General features: G+C 38.2%; 1 protein-coding gene across 2 annotated transcripts in view; it reads right to left on the bottom strand.

Moving 5' to 3' along the window:
• Nucleotides 1-20,706, bottom strand: part of MDN1 (midasin AAA ATPase 1) — a 101,394-nt gene that overhangs the window by 43,612 nt on the left and 37,076 nt on the right. For both annotated transcript variants that reach the window (XM_042802987.1, XM_042802988.1), the window contains exons 32-54: nucleotides 20,186-20,330; nucleotides 18,971-19,100; nucleotides 17,713-17,946; nucleotides 17,333-17,530; nucleotides 15,672-15,880; nucleotides 15,012-15,134; nucleotides 13,795-13,992; nucleotides 13,596-13,703; nucleotides 12,467-12,655; nucleotides 11,268-11,357; nucleotides 10,899-11,159; nucleotides 10,481-10,751; nucleotides 9,545-9,704; nucleotides 9,120-9,236; nucleotides 7,767-7,975; nucleotides 7,042-7,187; nucleotides 5,963-6,165; nucleotides 4,655-4,875; nucleotides 3,502-3,615; nucleotides 2,551-2,683; nucleotides 1,783-1,892; nucleotides 961-1,094; nucleotides 101-261 (exon numbers count right to left, since the gene is read on the bottom strand). In XM_042802987.1, coding sequence (XP_042658921.1) covers nucleotides 101-261; nucleotides 961-1,094; nucleotides 1,783-1,892; nucleotides 2,551-2,683; nucleotides 3,502-3,615; nucleotides 4,655-4,875; nucleotides 5,963-6,165; nucleotides 7,042-7,187; nucleotides 7,767-7,975; nucleotides 9,120-9,236; nucleotides 9,545-9,704; nucleotides 10,481-10,751; nucleotides 10,899-11,159; nucleotides 11,268-11,357; nucleotides 12,467-12,655; nucleotides 13,596-13,703; nucleotides 13,795-13,992; nucleotides 15,012-15,134; nucleotides 15,672-15,880; nucleotides 17,333-17,530; nucleotides 17,713-17,946; nucleotides 18,971-19,100; nucleotides 20,186-20,330 — 3,864 coding nt within the window. The remainder of the gene's footprint in view (nucleotides 1-100; nucleotides 262-960; nucleotides 1,095-1,782; nucleotides 1,893-2,550; nucleotides 2,684-3,501; nucleotides 3,616-4,654; nucleotides 4,876-5,962; nucleotides 6,166-7,041; nucleotides 7,188-7,766; nucleotides 7,976-9,119; nucleotides 9,237-9,544; nucleotides 9,705-10,480; nucleotides 10,752-10,898; nucleotides 11,160-11,267; nucleotides 11,358-12,466; nucleotides 12,656-13,595; nucleotides 13,704-13,794; nucleotides 13,993-15,011; nucleotides 15,135-15,671; nucleotides 15,881-17,332; nucleotides 17,531-17,712; nucleotides 17,947-18,970; nucleotides 19,101-20,185; nucleotides 20,331-20,706) is intronic.

Raw genomic sequence — 20,706 nt, 5'->3', positions numbered from 1 at the left:
AACTTGGACACTAACAGCAAACGACGTTAATTAGCTATAATACTAACAAAAAGGTTATTTATACAAACATTTAACAGAAACACAAATCAAAGCCACTCACTTGTGTTGGTCTGATCCAATAAGCATCTGAGGAATTCTGTCAATTAGATGCTTCATAACCCAGTGCCAGTGCAGAGACAGAAGTGACAACCCTGGTGAATCCACTGTCAGAGTGTCAGAGACTGCCCAGAACCGGTCACGCCACAGCAAGCAGTATAAAATCTAACAAAACAAGCCAAAAAGGTTACAGTTTTCCTGTTACTGATCCCTGTGTGTTAGAGAACACTCTGTACTTCAAGCAAGAGAAAATACAAAAACATTGTCACGTCCACTAATTTCAGAATCACGCCATGCTTTATGCTTAGTGGCACACAACTAGCACTCAACTGTGTTTTCCAAAAAATACCGCAGGGCTTTGCTGCTAGGTGGAAACATACAAGTCAAAAACAAGTAATCCCTGCACCAGGTCTACATCATCACTGTCAGATTTCAGCAAAATGATCTTCATGGTCTGAAAAGGAAGAGGGAGAAGTGAACCACCCCTGTGACATGCATGTCAGCCATCCAGGTTCAGATATTTTGATCTGAGATGGATGTGGATACTCCCTTTATCGTTAGTGAAGAAAAACTGGCACTTCTATAGCACAATGGATATCTGTCACAGGTGTGCATATTTAGGTAAGATAATTCCCAGCCTGAGTATCTGCAGGTTGAAAACCCACATTCCACACAGAATAAATTAGAAGACAAAGCATAAATACAGCCGCCGAAACAAGCATAATCTTCCTGGTGTCAGACATATCCTGAATACCAACAGAAGCACTGTGGTTTATTTCATGGTCTCTGAAACTAAAAATAATGTTCTGCACACTTTCTAATTTCACATAACTTCCATAATTGTACTATGAAAAGTCCACTCACATCATGCATGTCATCATCACTTAAGGCCACCTGAGTAGACTTCACCCAGTGAAATGCAAACGCATCCCAGAGTTCAAAGAAAGCAGCAAGGTTGACCACAATTGTATGAGGAAGGCAGCTGTAACTTCCTGGATCTGAGGTTTGCAGAAGAGGGAAAGAAAGGGAGAAACTGAATATTCCAGCCACATAACATGACAAGAAAGGGTCATTTTCTCATCACTAGATCCTCTCTGTGGTTGGGGGAAAAAAACCCAAAAAGATCTAAGAATCAAAAGTAACAAAAATTATTCCTTCACTATTTGTGTAATTCTCCATTACCTCTATGCATTTAATATATATATATAAAAAAAAAAATCCAGAATGAAGGAAACACTGATCAATTGTTTCTATGTAATGCACTAACTTCACTAAATTTTCCCCCTTCGTTTTAGGAGTTAACATCCTAATTACATAAAACAATAGAAAGATGATTAGAACAAAAGCATAACTGAAAAACACAGCTATTCTTAACAGCTGAAGGCAAAAGGCAATTCCAATTTCTCTCCACCATCTTCCTGAGGTTTAGATAATTATGAGAGAAGTGACATTCACTTACTACCTAGTACAGGCTGGACATAAATGCTGTATGTAGCATAAGGTATATCTAATTTAAGAATAATGTGTTACATACCATATTAGTACTCATCTGACTGCTTTACATTCACACAATCTTCCTTTGTACATTCAGGACACGCCGTGTTTAAAGTACACATTTCATAACTGCAAATTAACCATATTTCAAATTGACCACAGAACCAAAAGGAACAGTGAAAATCAACCCACCTTTGCGGAAATCTAGAGACATTCTTAAGACACTGTTTCTTGGCTTCTTGCTGGTAATCAAATTCTTCTCAGTGTAGCTTCTTTTTTCTCGGTCAAGAAATAATACTGCGCTGAATTAAAAAGGAAGTTGTTAGAAATTCAGTACCATTTTAAAGCCTCTGCCTTATGAGAATGGTGAACTACAAAGTGATATCTGATATCTCACTGTATTATGAAACAAGAACTAAGTACAGCATAAGTAATCACTTGAATATAGTAGCTGCAGAAGCAAGCTTCACAAAAAACAAATTCCTGACTTCAGCAACCACCAGGAAGGAAAACGTAGTGAGCTACTAAGCAGATGCAACACCATCACTTATAGGATACATGAACAGCTGCTTCCTTATATTGTAACTGAAAAATCTGTGTGCTTTTTGCTCTTATTAGGAAAAGCAGTCCAAATCCAAAACCAGGGCAACTATTTAAGTTTTACGTCAGAGATTTCACACTGCTGCTTCTGCCTCTCTTATGCTTTTTCCCACAGTTCTTGCAGTGCTTCAGCCTACGTGGAATGATGGGAACCCTGCTCCCTATATTAAGTGATTGGTTTTAGTCTGCATCTACAGAACATAGAAGCAAAGAATAGAAACATCTGTATGAAACCTCTGCCTAGTATTTTAGATCACATCTGTCAAAACCTAAAAGCACATTTGGCAGATACTGCAAGTGTTTATACAGCGCTGACGAAGAGCCATTGGGCAACTTTCACAAACTTTTTTTCTAACCCACCGATTTGCTACAGACTTCAAAAGGATTAGAAGTTGATCTGTGTGTTCCATTTCTGTATCAAAGTTCATTGAATTTCTAATTATATCCAAAAACTGCATATTCCATCTTGGGTCCAGAGACATCACATGTTCATCTGGGAAGGCAAACAAGACAAGACAAGGCAACAGTGGAAACATTATTCAGTGAATTATTTTCCTCTATCCCCCTGCCTACCTAAGAACATTAGGGAAAGAAAGAAGAAGGCCTAAGAGGAAGGCAGAGTCTTAAGCTCCCTTACTCCAGATACCCAAACAGAAAAGCATTAAGTTGACTGCAGGTTCTGTAGAACAGAAAAAGTAAATTTCACTGTAGAACAGTGAAAGTAAATTAGCCAGTGGTCAGAGTACCCAAAAAGACTGCCTGGAAACCACAACAAAACTCAAGTCCAACTCCCTTCTCCTTCACAGTCCAGGTGAGATGCCTAGGACCATCTGCAAAGGGTCCAGTGTCACTGTAGCTTTCATGCACCTAACAAGCTTGAAAAAGAAACCACAGGCCTGAGCTCCCTGTAAAACACCAAGGGAAAATTATAGGCCTCAACATAGGTTTCAGAGGGGCCAACACAATAAATCCTGAGATGAAACAGGATGCCTATATCATCCGTTCAGAAAGGCAGTAGATATATGCATCACTCTTAAGAACATTGCTTAACTCTGAGCTGTAGGAATCAGTCAGGATTCATACTCATAGCACTCCTATCTAGTTTGCACAGGATGAATGCATTTAATTGCCCTAGCTGAAGTTCTAGACAGCAAGAATGTCTTTGCTGTTATTTCTTTTGCAACAAAAGCACCACATAGTTATAATTTAGCTTTTGTTTTGTTACACACATTTCCTAAGAAGTGCTGCAGTGTGTTCAGAGAATAAATGAAAGAAGCACCAATGTCTTACATCAATTTTTTTCAGAAGTACCTGTCATAGTTGGCTGTAGCAACTTGATCATGTTACTGACTCCAGAGGAGAGGGGACTGGCATAAAAACTACCAAGGGCTACAGCACCTGCTTCCAGCTGAATCCGCACCGGATCTGTAAGTGAAGGGCAGAGAGCATGGGTGTAAAAGAGCATTTAATACAGACAAATAAAAAGAACTTCAACTAAGCCAGAACAAGCAGCCTGAATCTCATCTGTGTATGCACTCTGGACACGCTGGTTGCTCTTATTTTGTATTTGTTCCAAGAGGTCTTAAAAGCAGTTAGAATATCACAGCCAAAGAGGTAAATTCAGTAAAGAGTTCTAGTTAAACTGATGATACTTCATGCGTGCTATTAAAAATATGGTCTGTGAAAATCCATGAGGTTATACCTTCAGATCTTCCTCTCAGTGCATCTATTTTTGATTTTTTTCGCACCAATTAAAAAAAAATTAAAAATCACATAAGAGCGTATCTGTTATTAAAGTAATTTTGCAGGTATTTTTTAGCTTATAGACATACGTGCCTGGAAAGACAGCAAGATCAAGGGGGAGCAATCCCATTCAAGTAGGGACAATACAGTCTGAGATTTCCCACCATCCAAGGAAGCTAAGTATGTGAATTACTTGGACTAAGGTCTGTCTAAATTCTCCACAAGTTTAATGTGATTAATGTAATTAAGAAATTAATATTTCATCTTAGCCACTACCCCAAATGTTCAGGCAACACAGCTTCAGGAAATCTCAGTTCTGCAGTTTCCTGACTTTCTAACCATTTGCATTTTAATACCAAATAAATAGAAGGCATTTTACTTTTTTTACTATCACTATCAAAAAAAAAAAAGTGAAGAGAAAGGCATATTTGCTTACACGGTCCAAGAGTCATCCAAAAATAACTAATTCAGAAGCAGGACAGGTTACACACGTGCTTGACTAATAAAAGGCAATGTTTAGCCCAGAGTTTCCTGTTGCCCCTAATATTCACCTGTTTCTGTCTGTCTCTGAAGCCTCAATGCCCTTGATTTAGTGCGGAGAGTTGAGAGCTTTCTCATCAGGTCACTTGAACAGTCTGGACATTTTCATAGAAGACTTATGATTTGTGAAAATATAATAAATCAGCCCTTAGGCAAAAGAGAAGGTTCAATAATTACATACCAAGCACCTGTGGCAGACTTTTAGCTATGGAGTTAAGCCATTTAACTCTCAGTGTCCAGTCTTGGTTGGTTGCCTTTTCTATGAACAATTTCACTGAAGCCTGGAGAACTTCCATGTTATCCATCCAGTCTGCATCTATCTCAACAGCACTGAATTTGAGGCTCTCAGGATTAGTGGACTGCATAATTGTTTGAAGATCCTGCAGAGTCAGAGGTAGTGTCCTGGAAGACACAGAAGTGAAGTCCAGCAATCAAGAGCTTGAACTGCCAGTTCCAGGAAAGAATGTATCTTGCAAGTGAAGCTACTCAGCACGCAACCATCTTCAGTCAAGAACGTAGCAATGCAATAACCTCTCCTCTCTTTTTTATTTAGCTTTAAAGCCAGTTTCCAACTTAAAATCAGTTGCGGTATCTACTATTAGTAACTCACTACTGCCAAAAACTCATGCAGTGCCAGAAGTGAATATGCACAGCATAACTGATTTGTGCACCAGAATGATATGCAAAGGTAAGTTTAAAAAGACAAAGATAGAAGGGAGGTCTCTGATTAAAAAAAAAAAAAACAAAACAACCAAAACCCATCACATTGCTAAGGTTCTACAATTTCAACACTGTACTAGCTTCTACCGCTTCTTGTTTCACTGGAGGTAAACCACAGTACTTTCCACAGTAGGTTACTAAGCAAAGCAGGCAGGCAGGAAGATTTTGCACCAGTGTTGGGAAAATAACAGTTATATTGCACAAGAAATCATTAAAAGAATTATTGCATATGGTCCCTGAACAGGAGACTTCTTTCAGATAGCCCTGTTTGAAAGAGGATATTTTTCTTTCTCCTGAAGTTACTGTACCTGAAATAACTGATGAATAATTGTTTACATGAAAGAAAGAAGTACAAAGGATCACTAGTGTATTTAAAACAAGTTAAATACTTTTTTTTTTTTAAAGCTCAGAAGGAAACTGAAGGAAGGGGCTCTTATTACTCTGTAAACCCAGCATTTACATTCACATTTTCTGCTAAATGCCTACTCCTGACTCAACTCAAAATGAGTCAAATGTACTTACTGAAGATTGAACAGAGTCAAGTATTTTGGACTGAAGAATAAAACCATAAATAGTTAAATAGTGTATTCATAGTGGTTGCACGGAAAGGTGACAGGAGCCTCAGTTACAGAATGTGACTACCACAGTCTCTACCTGCACAATTTGTTCAAGACAAAGTTTTGCAGGGAACAATGATAAATGCCACCAGTGGTTCACACATATCTTGTTTCTTACTCCTTCATTAGACAAAAAAGTGTTTCTTGCCTACCTGCAGTTTTTAAGGTTTAGCCTATTCAGACAATACATTAGGACCTGTGCATCACTCCGGACTGTCGAAAGAAGCGAGTCTTCAGCTGCAAACAGACCTGTAGGTAGGGAGTCTGGCCACAATCCCGCTGCTAGCAACGAGTCACCCCAAGTTTCATGGGAAGCCAGAGATGAAGCATGCTTCGTAACCAATTCTAACACAAGCTACGACAAACAACCAAAAAGCAGTTTAGAATCATATGCAAACATGTATTCAAGTACAATACTCAGGAACTCTTTAATTACATGTATTTATTATGAGATCATTATAAACCAAACGTTCTACAAGCACTGTATAACCTACACAGTAAAAGTACCAAAACATTCCAACCGTAAGCGAAATAACATTTAGTACAGTTTGAAATCGGAAGCAAATATTGCTATCTCCAGATGACAGTGTGCACAGTGTTTTAGGCTATAGATTCATCAGTAATAATATCCCAAAGTTTAACAGCTACAGCTGAGGCAAGTAAGCCTCAGAATCCAACGGGAATATTTTCTGGCACCCTTATGCTGCAAAAGAGTGAGCCACTATCTACAGTGTTCAACAAATCACATTTATCCCCCAGGGAGTATCTAAATAAGCACATGCCAGATTGACAGCCTATGCAACTTTCACTCATCTGACCTCTGTCTCCAGTTGCATGCCACCACAGAGAGAAAATATGTCATGAAGGGACAGGTGACAGCTGAAATTCACCATATTTCACCATTTAATACAAAAAAAACCCAACTTCTGGGACTTCAGCTGAACTGTTAGAGTAAGTTACATGCAGAACTGTACTGGTTATACTAGAGCCAAAAAAGGCTCCAAGTCTAAAAGATACAGAAGTCCCAATGCAACTTAACCCCTCCTCTTCATCACCTGACAGATGCCTGAGAGAATGTTTAAAATTGTTTGGTTCATCTAAGATCACCATCTTCATTAACCCCTTCCTCAGGGACTTAGGAAACAGAGGATCTCCATCACCAGCCTCAATAAATTGTATTTTTCATTTATCTAGATGCTGTGAGAAAAGCTTTCAAATACAGCTATTTTACCTTTTGGTTAATCTGCAGTTGTTGTGAGCGGCCATAGACTTCCCAACAGGCTCTGTAAAAAGACTTTGCTAACCCAAGGCCTCTTTGTAGCTGCTGCACAATTAACACAGCAGCCTGAAGCAAAGGCGACAAAGATGACACAGAACCTGAAAGATACACAACATTTAGGGTGAGATGAATGTTTAGTAATTGTCAGTCCTTTAACCTTCTGAGGACAAATAACACTTTAGACCCTGAGGAAGAACAAATTAAAACAGATTAATGCTACTGGGTCCTGAAAATCGAATGGGTTCTTCCCAAGGTTAGTAAGAAAATCTGACAAGACTGTTAATAACAGGTGACCGGTTCAAAATAAGACATCAATCAGCTGAGATGAATGAAACTCAGTGTCATCTTGCTCTAAAGAACAACTTGAATAGGTCTTGTGCAAACCTCTATTTCACTGATTTTCACTTAGAATATATTGCCTTCCCTATAGCAGACAACTGACACTTGCCAGTGTCTGATGTCTCCTTACAAAGCACCCCATTTAACATCTTTTTATGATTTGGACCTACTTCCTGAGAACGCAAAAACCAACAAAAATCAACCTGATAATATTTTTATGCCTTTACTTATACCAGGACATAACATAATAAAATAACCAAGCTGTAATATTACAGAGTTAATCCAAATATATGTCATGCGCCCAAGTTCTTAACAAATACTGAACAGACTTTTTTTACCTGCTATTGCTGCCTTGGTTTCTGAATGCACAGCCATAAGCGCATCACAGATGCTATCTCCCACTAAACCCACACCATGCAGGAGTAACTTCAAATCCAGATTGTCCAATACATTTCCATCGTTCTCCCCAGGAATGTAAATTTCAATCCCACGATTCCGCATGGCTCTGGATATTTCCCCATGAACAGGATCCATGGAAAGGAAAAGCCTGGTGGATATTAGAACAGGAAATTGGAAGGGAGCTACAATGATCATCTAGTCCAACTGCCTTATACTCTTAAGATGCAACTTAGGGCTTTAAACTATTACTCCAGAACCACCAAATCTGCTCTTCCATAAAGTAAATTCATCTTCCTAAAAATGGGGACACCCATATCTAGAAAGTGAGAGACATCTACTGAATTTAAATGAGAAATCTGTATGGATAATTAACTTTGGAAATTACCCACAAATATATTGCATTATTTTAAACTCAGTTATATCTGAGCTATGTCTGTTTTATCATTTGCCTACTTAAAAAAAAAAAGTTAAACTATGCCTCTGAGCTATAAAGAAGACTTCTAAAAGACTTAGCAACCGCTTCAGATAAATCTGTGCTATTTAAAACCAAAGTATCCAACACCCAAGTAGTTAATACTATCAGTAGACATCTCTTAAAAGCAAGGAGGAAAAAAAACTTCTGAGATACAATGAAGCGAAAACAGGTTTCTGAAAAGTCAATGATCTTGTTTCCAATTCAGAGGAACCAGAGCATATCAGTCCCAATATTTTAATGAATTTATAAAAGGTAGGAATTACAGAGAATACGCTGTATGTTCTCCTCCTATCTCCCCCAGAGCCTACTCCAGGTCTGAGAGAATACAGACTGTATGTTTTGGGGGTGTTTTGGTTTTTTGTTTGTTTTTTTTTAAGTTCTGTGACTCTAGGAAACTCAGATTTATGGACAGGATGGAAAAAGCTGGGAATAGAATTACATCCATGTACCAGCTTTCATTACCAGTGTATCTGAATACTTTATTATCTTCAACACACGTATCCTCAACTCCATTACAGTGAGACAGGGAAGTGCTGAAATCCTAAATTAGAAATGAAGGATCAAGGCAGGGGTATACTGCTAGGAATTTTCCAGTGTCATAATCTGTGCTGCAACAGGGATATAAAGCCAAGCCTCTTAAACTCTCTATCATATGCTCATCACAGTTCAGTTTTCTTGTCAGACAGAAAGTGTCACTACACTACATGGCAAACTAAACAGCATTCAAAATACCAAGACTGGCTCGCTACTGGATTTTTTTTTCTAAACCTGCTATTTGGTAGGAGGCAAAAAAAAAAAAGGCAGAAATGCAAAGCACCTGAAGTTTGGATGCGGAGCTACTGTAGGAATTGTGCCATCTATCACACCTCTCTCACTCATGGTAAGAACGCCTCCTGGTTCGAGTAAAGCATTCAAGCGGTCCAGCACAGAAGGGCTATATTCAAAATAAATTGATATGGTTATAAAAATGTAACAAGTTGATCCCTTTCTCAGCTGAAATCAAAATGGTACCAGTCTTAAGCCAAAAGCCAAACATCTAATTACATTATAAGGTAACAGGAAAACTACCAACTGCTAAGCTGTCTAAGGAGGAAGACACTCTTCCAGGAAACACGTTAGTGCTCCCATGTATTGTTATCAAATGCAAAATAAATGTTCAGTTGTGAACTGTACAATAAGAGGCAAAGTCAATTAGGGAGGTCAAGGGATTTACTCAGTGAAATGACCACTAAAATCTCTTACTTGCAGAAGTTAACATTGTCCATCAACAGCCAGTCTCCAGACTGCAGCGCCTGAACCAACATCCCATCCACCCACTCAAAAGTGCCGTGGCTGATACAGTCAGCAGCCTGGGCCTGCTGCAGCTTGAAACGCCGAAACTCTTCTACCAGGAGAGCAAACTCTGAAAGGAAATATGTCTTACATTAAGACTTACATTACTGAGGTAGCTTCCTGTTCCATTCAAGAAAAATAGCAGTTATTTTGTTAATAAACATGTACGCCTCCTACATTTTAGGGGAACATAACAGCAGAGGCTCCAACTCTTCAAGTAGCCTCCCATGAGCAAAATCCATGAAGACAGAGGGACTATGCAAGTAAAGAAATATAAACTAGACTGACACTGTTCTCCCTGAACAGACACCTTTCTCCATTCCTTCTCCCCCATTAGATGAAGTTCGATGGATATTAGTGTCATATTTTAGAAAATAAAAAAATAGAAACAAAAAACAAACAAACAAAAAACCAAACAAACAAAAAAAAACAAAACAACAAAACCTCAAGCCATATGTTATTCTACTGACATTTGTAAACCTCAGCTGATCAAAGCTTCAGAGAACAAACGCAAGAATATAATATTCAAATTCCCTTTCTTCGGAATACATGCTATGAGCTGTATTGTGTCATATTTTGATTAGTTCAGTATAGGAGAATTTCAGTGTGGACCACTGATCACTAGCAGGTGTAACTACACAAAAAATAAACCCGAAGAGCCATCACCAAGGGAACTTTTTCAGAAGCTAGGCTATAGTATAAGCATGAAGTAGTATGTAGCAACATACAAAAACCTACAAAAAAAACCCCAACTTTTCTCAAGCTTTCACTGCAGATTTACACATTTCTGTCATTTTCTTCAGAGGAACATACAGTCTTTCTTCAAATTGCCTACCATACACATACCTGCCTTTGAGTAAGAATTTATTTTGTTGTTTAGTCGCTGGGTAAGTACAAGTATTCCCTCCAGTTTGCTCACTAATTCAGCTGTAACACTCCCACCTCCTTCACCCAGAGATTTGGGCTTGTAATTCAGGATGAAATTGCTCCAAGCACGCAGCACAAGTTCGGCATCATCTGCACAAATTTCTGTCAGGAGAAGACTGTCCCTTACTAGTGTGCTCACAGCATTCTCCACTTTTTCCAACAGGCGCTGCCATGGCCTGTTGATATCAACCTGCAAACATGCCATTATGGAGTTAGTTCATCCAGAAGACTGTGGTGCCTAAGGCTCCATTTGGGGCTTAAACACTAAAATCACAGTGGACTGGCCACTATTAGGTAGGAAGGAGAAATATTGCCATATTACCAAAACAGTATTTACCTGTTCAAATCCACCCAGGAGTTCAGTTGTATCCATCGCACTGTTCATTGCCATGATTTTTAGTCGATGGCCAGTCAGATGGGCCAGCAGCTCAACAAGACTGGTTTTGCCAACAGCTGCTGGGCCTACCAGGATTACCATCCAGCTCATGTGCACGCATTTCATTATGGACTCCAGGGATTGCAGCGAGTGATGCAGAAGTGAAAGATTTCTGCCAGGATGAGGAATACAGTTGCCACGAGAAAGAACTGAATAACCAACCTAGAAGGGATGAGAGACACATGGGTGATTACTCAGAGGCAAACGGGAGCTCAGCTGTGCAAGTCACTTCCTTCTCTCCTCTCACAAAACCTCTTGTCAACAGCTTACCTGAACATTATAGGGAGTGATGTGAAACTCTCTGGTTCCTGTATACACATCAGCCTCCTGGCCAAAAATGTCTCTAAATATAGATATAACCTAAAACAGTTGAAAGAGGTAAAAAAAAAGAGACTTCTCAGATTTAAGTTATCCATTGCTCTAAAGTTTCACTTCTAAAGTAGTCTTCCCTGTCAGCTCCACAGCTGTGTGATAGTAACTAGCACAGTTTAAACACAAACATCATTTCATTCTAAGTGCAGCAAGCCATTAAAGTGAGTGCGAACTGCCCACAGCAACCCTTTTATTAACCATGCTCTCCTGTGACTTGAAATACTATAAGCAATAAAAGTTTGCCTAACAAAATACTGGGAAGAAGTCACTCCATAAAAAAGATCTTCGATAACACACAGAAAAATATACTACTACTACAGGAAGGGGAAATTAAACCCATGAGAAAAATATCCAGTCACAGTCAGTAACTTCAGTCCTACAATCTCATTGACTTCTGTCTTAATACCGTTTAAATGTTGTGAAATTAAACAAAACCAAAGGATTTCTAGACAAGTGAGAAATAAGTAGGTAGCAAAGGTGGAACAACTACTGCAGTGAGTATTTTATTAAAGGAACCTCAAGCAGTGAGTTTAACAGAAAGGGGAGAAATTTGACAAGATGAAAGAAGTGACAGATAAATAAAAGTTAATAAAAGAAACCCAAGCTAGAACAATTTAAAAATGCTAGCAGGGAATGGACATTGGGGGAATTACAGGACATTGTTTTTACTTACTATACTGACATAAATGCTTTTTCACCGTAACTTCTCTAAGAATCTCTCCATATCTGAGTGATATTTCTCCTCTCTGCTCCCTATTTTCTCTTTCCTCACAAATACACATGCAATCCACACCACTTCTGTGAGAATGTTATTATTTAATATAGAATCTCACAAGAATACGCTGTGTTTTGCTCTGTTTAAGTCCTTTGTTATTCTACTTGCCCTCATTTACACCATCTGTCTGGTTTTATACTAGTAGGTAATTAAATTGATATTTTAATGACAATGGGAGCAAGTACATATGTAAAACCTTACTTTTCTTTCATAAGAGGTAATGTCTATGAATGAATTGCAAGGCATCTTCAAATTTACACTTAGATTTCTAGAAATACTTCTTGATCATCTGAAGGGCACAGAAGGAGAACACACAGCTCACCTTTTCTTTGTCTTCCCTGGTTCTCATTCTTTCTCCGTACACCAAAAATACATGCTGGCCTGGTTCATAACATCCTGGTGACTGGTCAACAAGCATAAGCTGGCACCAGCGGAAAAGATCACGTAAGTTGAACTCCCAGGGTCCTCCTTTCTGTCCCCACTTTTTTTCAGCCATTACTTCTTTGTCAATCTGGAAAAAGTAGCAATTAAAAAAAAAGTCTTTTATTCCACCCATGTGCTGGCCTTCAACTATTTTTTAAAACATTTAACTGAACTTCTGCCTTTGACATGGCTTACAAGACAGAGGACAACAGAAAGAGCAAGCTGTATTCACTTTTCTGAAGATGCCTCTTAATATTACTACACTTTTTTTGTTTCATGACATTAAGATTAAATGCAATTTCAGAAGCATGACCATAAATAAATTCTTACTGTGAATGTTATATCCTGCACTTTGCGCAAAATGACAGCATCTAAGCCACAAATTAGCTGCAAAAAATGCTTGTTGAAAACCTGTTATATTAGCAAAATTTTAGACCTGAGCATCTCTGAATCCTTTGCCATAGACAAATCCTGTCAGGAAAGTTTTTCCTTTTACTGGTCTCTCAAGTGTTCTGTAAGAATGCCACATATCCTTACAAGCTTCTGCTTCTGTAAAGGTCAGATGCTACTTCCATTTACAAAATCCCACAACAAAGAGCAGATTAAAAATTCAGACCAGAAACAGAAATACGTATTTCAGTTCTTGTTAAGATACGGCTCATTTTGTGGTTCAAGAATAATCCCTACATGTGGAAATACATTATTGTCTCCACTTATGTCACCAAGCTACCAAACCATAATTGTTTCTGCCTTTTGTAGAACAAAGTCTTTAAAAAAAAGATAAGTATTTTAACTTCTGTGAAAAATAACACCACTTAATTTGTCAACCAATTATCTGATTGTAATGGTACAAGAATTCAGGTGGGTTTTAGTGGCATTCTTTACTTTCTTCTGTATATAATTCCATGCCTCTTTTACCCATGCACTTCTCTAAAAATGCTTGGAAATAAAACATTAGACTTAATTTTTTTTAAATGTTACTACATTCTACCTACTTCTACACAAAAGAAATCAAAATATACATTTACCTTGTTATTGAAAGCAACCATTTTAGCAATAATAATTTTATCAATAGCAGGAAACAGTGTATTCCCAATAAACTCCATATCTTCTGCTGACAGTGGATCAACATACACCTGAAGAATCAAGAGCATGTTGAGTGTTGATATAGTCAGAAACTACAACGACAGGATTATGACATAGTTTAAACCAAACAAATAAGCTTGCCTGTGTAAATCTATTAAGAAAGGACTTGGGCAGACCCTTTCTTCCACCTCCTTGTCTGTACGGATTCTGGCATCCAAAAATCTTAGTCATCTTGTGCTGTACGTGAAAATTCATTCCCAATTCTGGAACATAAATCTCTGCTCTGTGGTCAAAGCATGCATTTAGCCCCTCTAGTACAGACTGAGAAGCCAGATTCAACTGAGGAAAGAAATAAGGATACAATATTAATGCTCCACAAAACACTTTTGCATAATCTTTAATTTAACAGTCTGAGATACACAGAAGGTAAAATTCAATTTCTTTGCTGTTCCAACACTGTCATATGTTATTACCTCCAGCTAGACTGTTATTACACCGAAGCAACTAACACTTTTCCTTATGTGCACCTGCTATTTGTACTGTTTTCACCATGATAACAAAGCAATTCTCCATTGTAAAATCTGCACGTTCAAGATGTTTCTTCTGATCTTATATTCATACACTTGTGACATTTGGAGTGTTTTGTTTGTTTGCTTGTTTTTTTTTAAATGAAGGCAGTCTGGGTTATTTAAATATAATGGTTGTTTATAGTGGTATTTTTCCCAATAAGGGAAAAAGTATACAAACAGCTAAAGAATTAAGATTTTGCACTCTGCAATAATTAGAATGCACATTGCCAAGAAGTGAGCTCTGTGCAAGCATATGCTTGAAAACATTTGCTACATGATACATGAACAAACCTGTGGTGGCAGGATAGGTAGCAACATGGAACTCTTCATCTCAATTAAAACAGTACCCAGTACAGTGTATCAGTCTCTGCAAAACACCTTCTATTTCAGTGGAATTATATACATGTAAGAGCATGTGTACCAAAACTCCTGTTGACACTCTTCCCAAAAACTTACAAATCCAAGTCAAATCTGTCCTTGGTTTTCTGCAGGGAAAAATTTTTAGGCTGGAATTCAAACCCTGTGCTAAGAGGTCTAGCCAAAGCCAGTCTTTTATACTCTCTCTACAAAGGGCCAACAGGCAGAAGGACTTAGTAGAGGGAGATTAATTTTCTCTTAAATAGAATGATCACTTCCAAGGTGGCACTAGATGCTGGTAACTAAAAGTAAACAACATTTATTTCAACCATCAGGTCATCAACCCTTGAAGGTGTTTATCCTACGTGCCAAATCATCACCTTTGCTCTTCCAGAACATTACATTTTATTTGTGCCCCAAACTTGAATTTACCTCATCCAATACAATCCAGTGTCCAGCTTTTAATGCCGCTAGTAATGGTCCATCACGCCAGGCAAATTCCCCTCCCTTCCCACCTTCAACAGGCAAGTCCGTACCAAACAAGTCTGTCACATCCTTTGGGAGTAGAGAACAGGGCAGGGGGAAAAAAAAAAAATTACAAAACTCCACAGAAGTTCATAAACCCCACTCTGTTAACTTTACTTCACATTTTCTCCCTCCCCTTTTAGTACCCACATTTTAGATCTAGTTAAAACATTGCAGTCATTTCAAGATGCTAAAAGCATTTCCATGATAGGACTCCAGTAACCAGCTACTATATTTAACAATAAAAAAATAAATTGGAACAGAAAAGCTAAAAAGCCTTAAAGCTGTTTTCAAGTAACTTTGAAGAAGCCGAGAAAAACACAGCAGACAAAGACATGCATGTCTTCACTTGAAAAGAACAGAAAAATCTGGGAATTGGCATTCACTCACAGAAGCTCACAGCTCTTTCTGGTTCTCCCTTCCCCCTTAGTTTTATCTTGAGACCAAGAAGGAAAAATTGACCCTTCAGACTCAGTACCAAAGTTAAAAAGAACTACACTTCTTAAGTTAAACAAAATATCCTCCCTGCCATAAACACTAAGTTCCAAAGATAATATTTTATTATACCGTTTGTTCAGACAGGTTGATTCGAACAAGACAGTTTCCTGAGGCTTTTGCCAGGGCAGCGACTAGACTGGTCTTGCCCACTCCTGGTGACCCCTCCAGCAAAATAGGTTTGTTAAGCTGTAGGGCTCTCAACAGTCTTTGTGCATTCAGTGCGGTAGTCCCCGCATTTAGAGCATAATCTGTAATGCTGTTCCTCTGGAGAACAGGTCCTAAAGCAAAAAAAAAATGTAAACCAGAAAGTAAATAAACCAGAATGTTTATTCTGGAGCTGCATAAAGTATGTTCCTGAATGAGATCATTCTGTCTGCTAATTCCTGATCTCATTACAGCAATCAATGGAGATCAAGCTTGTATCCCATTCTCAGAGATCAGGCACATATACTTTGTTTGACCCACAGCTGTGTCTCAGCCCATCTCTGCACATTTATGTTTAATTTTGCAAAAAGCATATGAATATACAACGTATTTTGCCACGAAGCTTCAATGCTTCCTGGTTTCTGACCCAAACTAGAGATCTATCACTGAAAAATCATAAATCTGCCCCTGTGCTTCAAATGTGTGGATCTAAAACTCAAAAGAAGCTTTGAAAATTTGGCACTGATGGATACAAATCAGTCATGTTATAGAACAACATATTAATCTGTTCCATACACTCCAATTCTGTGAAGAGTGCTTTAATTAAAATGCGCTGCTCGGCACATATTTTCTTCACTGTTACTATGCTATACAGCAAGGAGAGAGCACATTTGTCTGTCAAGGTCCAGTCAGTACAGCTCACTGGGACATCACTCCCCAATTTCTGTAGTACAGCATTGTTCAGGTATACAAGATATTAATCACCGATTTATCTTGCACATCTTGATACCTGTTTAGTACAAAAGAGATCCTCCCTTTTGTGATCTAATTAGCAGAGGGAAATCAAGCAATTTACAAAAAAGCATTACCTTGTACAATTTTATGCATGAATAACACAGTCCATGAATATCAAAATGTTCAAAGATGAACGATTAATATAGCATTAAGTTAGCATAGTTCCATGTACTAAAAACTAACCCACTGAACTAGAAAGCTCATAGTCATCACTTTTTAGTTCTGTCACTGTATTTTAAGGGTAGAAAGCAGTATTTTGATAGTTCCATTTCCATTAAATCTGTCACATGAGGAAATGAAATGCATGGACTAAATTTTGCAAAAATTGCAGTGAATCTTTGAAAGGCTACAGCAAGGGAGGGCATTAGTCTCCACTCTGTTTAGCATTGTACTCAGGACCCCTGCGCCCCATGCTTTACACAAGGGCCAGGATGAGCTGTAGCTTTTGTTAGTGGAAGTTAACAGGCCTTCTAACCATGCAAAGTGACAGAAAATTTCAACTCAAAATAAAAGAACCTTTGTTACACCAAAAAAGTCTACTAAAATTAGGCCATTAACCAGTAATTTTAAAAAGTCAAAGAAAGCAATTAACAGATGTGTCATCTTAATAAATATGATCAAGTTGCAATCAATACACTTGGAGGCAGAAAGGGCATTTTTCTAAGGTTTGAGAACAAACTATTAACTGTTCTGTAATAGTTCAGGTATCTCATTTAGATTTAGTGAGTAACAGAACTATTGGGAATATACCCCACAGAATAATGTCCACCCACTCCCACAAAGTCTCTTGCCTCTTGGAATAAAAAAGGGGTGGATTCCCATAAAGTTGTCCCTCCACACAAACTCCTTCTCCTTTGTTCTGTCATAAATCTTTAGTTCATTCTTCTGAGAGTCAGTCAGCTCAAGAAATTGACTCATTTTCTCACATAAGAATGCCAGGCATTTTTCACGAGCTAATAAAGCTGTATCAGCTGAGCAGGATGTTGTACCTGTAATTAGAAAAGGTAAGTACGCTTCACAAACATAACTAGGCACATTCATCTTATGACTAAGCTTCTCCCAGAAGAGTTGCATGCTCCCCCAAAGCATTTTCTTTGCATTCTGCTCAAATACATTAATAGAAATATACACCTTCATATTTTCCGCTACCAAGTGAGCACTGAAGACTTACCTGATCCTATTCCATCAATGTATATCAAACATGCAGCATGGATAAAAGACATCATTGGAGAAATGTAAAGAAGGCTATATTCCTTGGCAGAATTTGACTCTTCATCCTCTACCATGACATTCATAAAATTAACCCATGACAAGACATCTCGCACACTGAGAATACACTGGCGACCAAACTCTTGATTAGTCAGCCATTCGACAAAGTCCATCATGAGCTCTGCTATGTCTGCCCCTGAAAAGAGAGTTAAAAAAAAAATCTATGGAGTTCTCAAGTGATTTTATTGGTCACATCTACTACATTGTTGTGTAAAAAGCATCACTAAAGTGGGTATAGCTGTAATGCACGAGCAACATGGATACGTACTCTATATGCTAACAGGCAGGGTAACTGAAGAGTAAGTCCATGCCTATGCTGTCATTACAGACCCTTTTAAATTCAAGTAATAAGACAGAATCAAGTGGTTAATACTAACAGTGAAGATGCTGGCAGAAAATGAAGCACTAGTTCTTTCAACACCTTATACTGAAACTAAGATTGAGCACCGAAGGGCTGGGGCTAATTCAACTATCTGGATGGTGAAGTAAATACAGCCTGGAACTTACTTCTGGCTAGCCATGTAACATACACAATGAGGGAAGAACAAAGTTCAAAATATTTTATAACTGTCCTCAGAGATGTACTTATAGTAAGAAAGGACTGTGGGAATACAGTGGAAGATTGGTGAGAAGAATTGTAAACACACTCAAGTGACAGGCAGCTGGGGTGTCAAACCCCACATATACCATACTAATTGTTGTTTAGCTTTGTGTGATCGATTATGTTTAGATAACAGACGTGTGATAGACTCAGAGGCACCTTATCAAACATCCCTGAGATTCCTGCCCTGCTGTGGGTAAGATCAAAGCACAGTGGAAAGCTACATCTGCAAAAATCCCCAATATATACAGGCAAAAGCAGCAGGTTTGAGATCTTTTCTTTCTTCTCTTTCTGGCTAGCAAGGACCAAGCTCCATGGTGCCTGTGTCCCAGCTTGTGTGCCTCTGCCCGGGCAGTGATGTGGAGATCCCCTGGGTTGCAAGGTCATTAGAATTAATTTATTCTTTACATTTCATCCATAGTTTTGTGGTTGTTCCTCCATTCTGTCTGTGCCAACTCACACAGAGACACAGTGGTGTAAATTCTGAGGAAGATTTAGCAGCATCCTAACTTTTTTTTTTTAACAACATTTGAATACCAACACATGGAGAAGTACCCACCTTGATGGTTTATTCCACCCAAAGACAATCCTGGATGAAGATTGTGTTTTACAATCTGTATCAAATCATCACGGCCATTGCTTTGTGGACACCATATTTCTGTAAATCTGTTGCGCAATGCAGGAGAAAGCTGCAAACAAACAGAATGACGGAGCAACTCAAGTTACATTAGATCATATCCCTGAAGGTTGCAGCCAACTGATAGCCTTGTAGCCACAGTACTTGCAAACAATAAATAAAGTGACCAAGCTAGACCCTTCCCTCTAATTTTGACAGGGCACTTTGTAACAAAATCTTTGCGAGAATGTGGATTTTAAGGTTTTTAGTGGTGGCGTCAATGCAGGCAATGGCTTAAAAAGTTCAACAGCATACAGGAAGAAACCAAACTAGTTTGCAAGCATCAAAGCTCCATTTCATTCTAGGACATCATGTATCAAATAATGGCTCTGTAATCTCCCCTTGCTTATGGAAGCAAACTACCTCGTGGATATTTGCCTTCAATTACAACTCGTTTCTGTAACTCCTCTCTTCCTCTGGCTGAATTAGCCAAGCAAAAATCACTAGCAAAAACGTGATATAGAAATAAATCCCCTTTAAACACATGGCTTTTTACAATGTTGTGTCTTTAAATGGAGTACCTATCTTTTTTGGGGTAAAGGAGCTTATAGTTCTTTTCTTTAGTCCTAGCTTCTAACAACTGCTTAAAAGTTTTGGTGTTTGCTTTTTTTTTAACCTGTCTTAAGTTAAAGCCGAACATCAGAAACATTTTTTTTCATTTAGTGAGAAAGGTCTTTTAGAATGTTATGTTCATATTCACCATGAATGACAAGATGACTTCTGTCACTTTCTGAACAGTATTACAGAGACTAATCTATTACACAACTTCACATTATTTCAGACTCATGTTAGAGCTGACTTCACAAGCTACGTTTTCTGTACTTGAAGTATTCTACATATCAAGTCTACCTAGAGTATTAAGAGGCCTTACATTTTCTTTGACATTCTGCTGAGCATTGAATTATATTGTCAAAATGACAGCACACAGAAGTGATGGAAAACATCTTAATCCTCCTTTAGAGCAATGAAGCAGATGCCTATTAGGAAGCAATGAATGCCAGAATTGGCATGATGCATTTTTGCACTGCTCCTCCAATCACTGACCAGTCAATATGACCAAAAGATGCATGACGTACTTCCAGTTGCCTTAACTTTTACCTCTTTTTTCCCAAAGTCACCTCCTGGGTTCATGGTCGCAAGGATACGAAATTTCTTTCCTGCAACTAATAGTTCTACCTCATTCTCTTCATCATCTCGTCCACCTTTTTCAGCAAGTACCAATGTCTTTTCAGCTTCAAGAACACTAGAGAGGAAGTTAAAATTTTTTTTATTTTAGTTTTTGTTTCACACTTCAAAAGGCACTTAAAAATGAAAATTACATTAATTGGCCTGATTAAACTTTCATTGACCTAGAATTCGTATTAAAAATTTAAAATTTGTTTATCCTCCCAATTGACAACATCTGTGATTCTATTCAGAAGGAAACTCTACCCAGTCTTGTTGATAAGGTTCAGTTCAAATGATCAGTCAAAAAACTTGCCTAATAAGACCAAATATCTCACAACTCTACAAAAGTAATGGCAAAATTTGTATTCATAATAGCTAGAGAAATCTGCACAATGAACCAGTCTTCAAGCTGACTATACACCTGAGAAGCAGTCTGCTAGGTTTTTGTGGTT

This window comes from Tyto alba, unplaced genomic scaffold, assembly GCF_018691265.1.
Source record: "Tyto alba isolate M040663 unplaced genomic scaffold, T.alba_DEE_v4.0 Super-Scaffold_40, whole genome shotgun sequence".
In the NCBI taxonomy this organism is placed as follows: Eukaryota; Metazoa; Chordata; class Aves; order Strigiformes; family Tytonidae; genus Tyto; species Tyto alba.
Note: the sequence above shows the minus strand (reverse complement) of the source record. Positions and strands in the feature narration are given on the sequence as shown.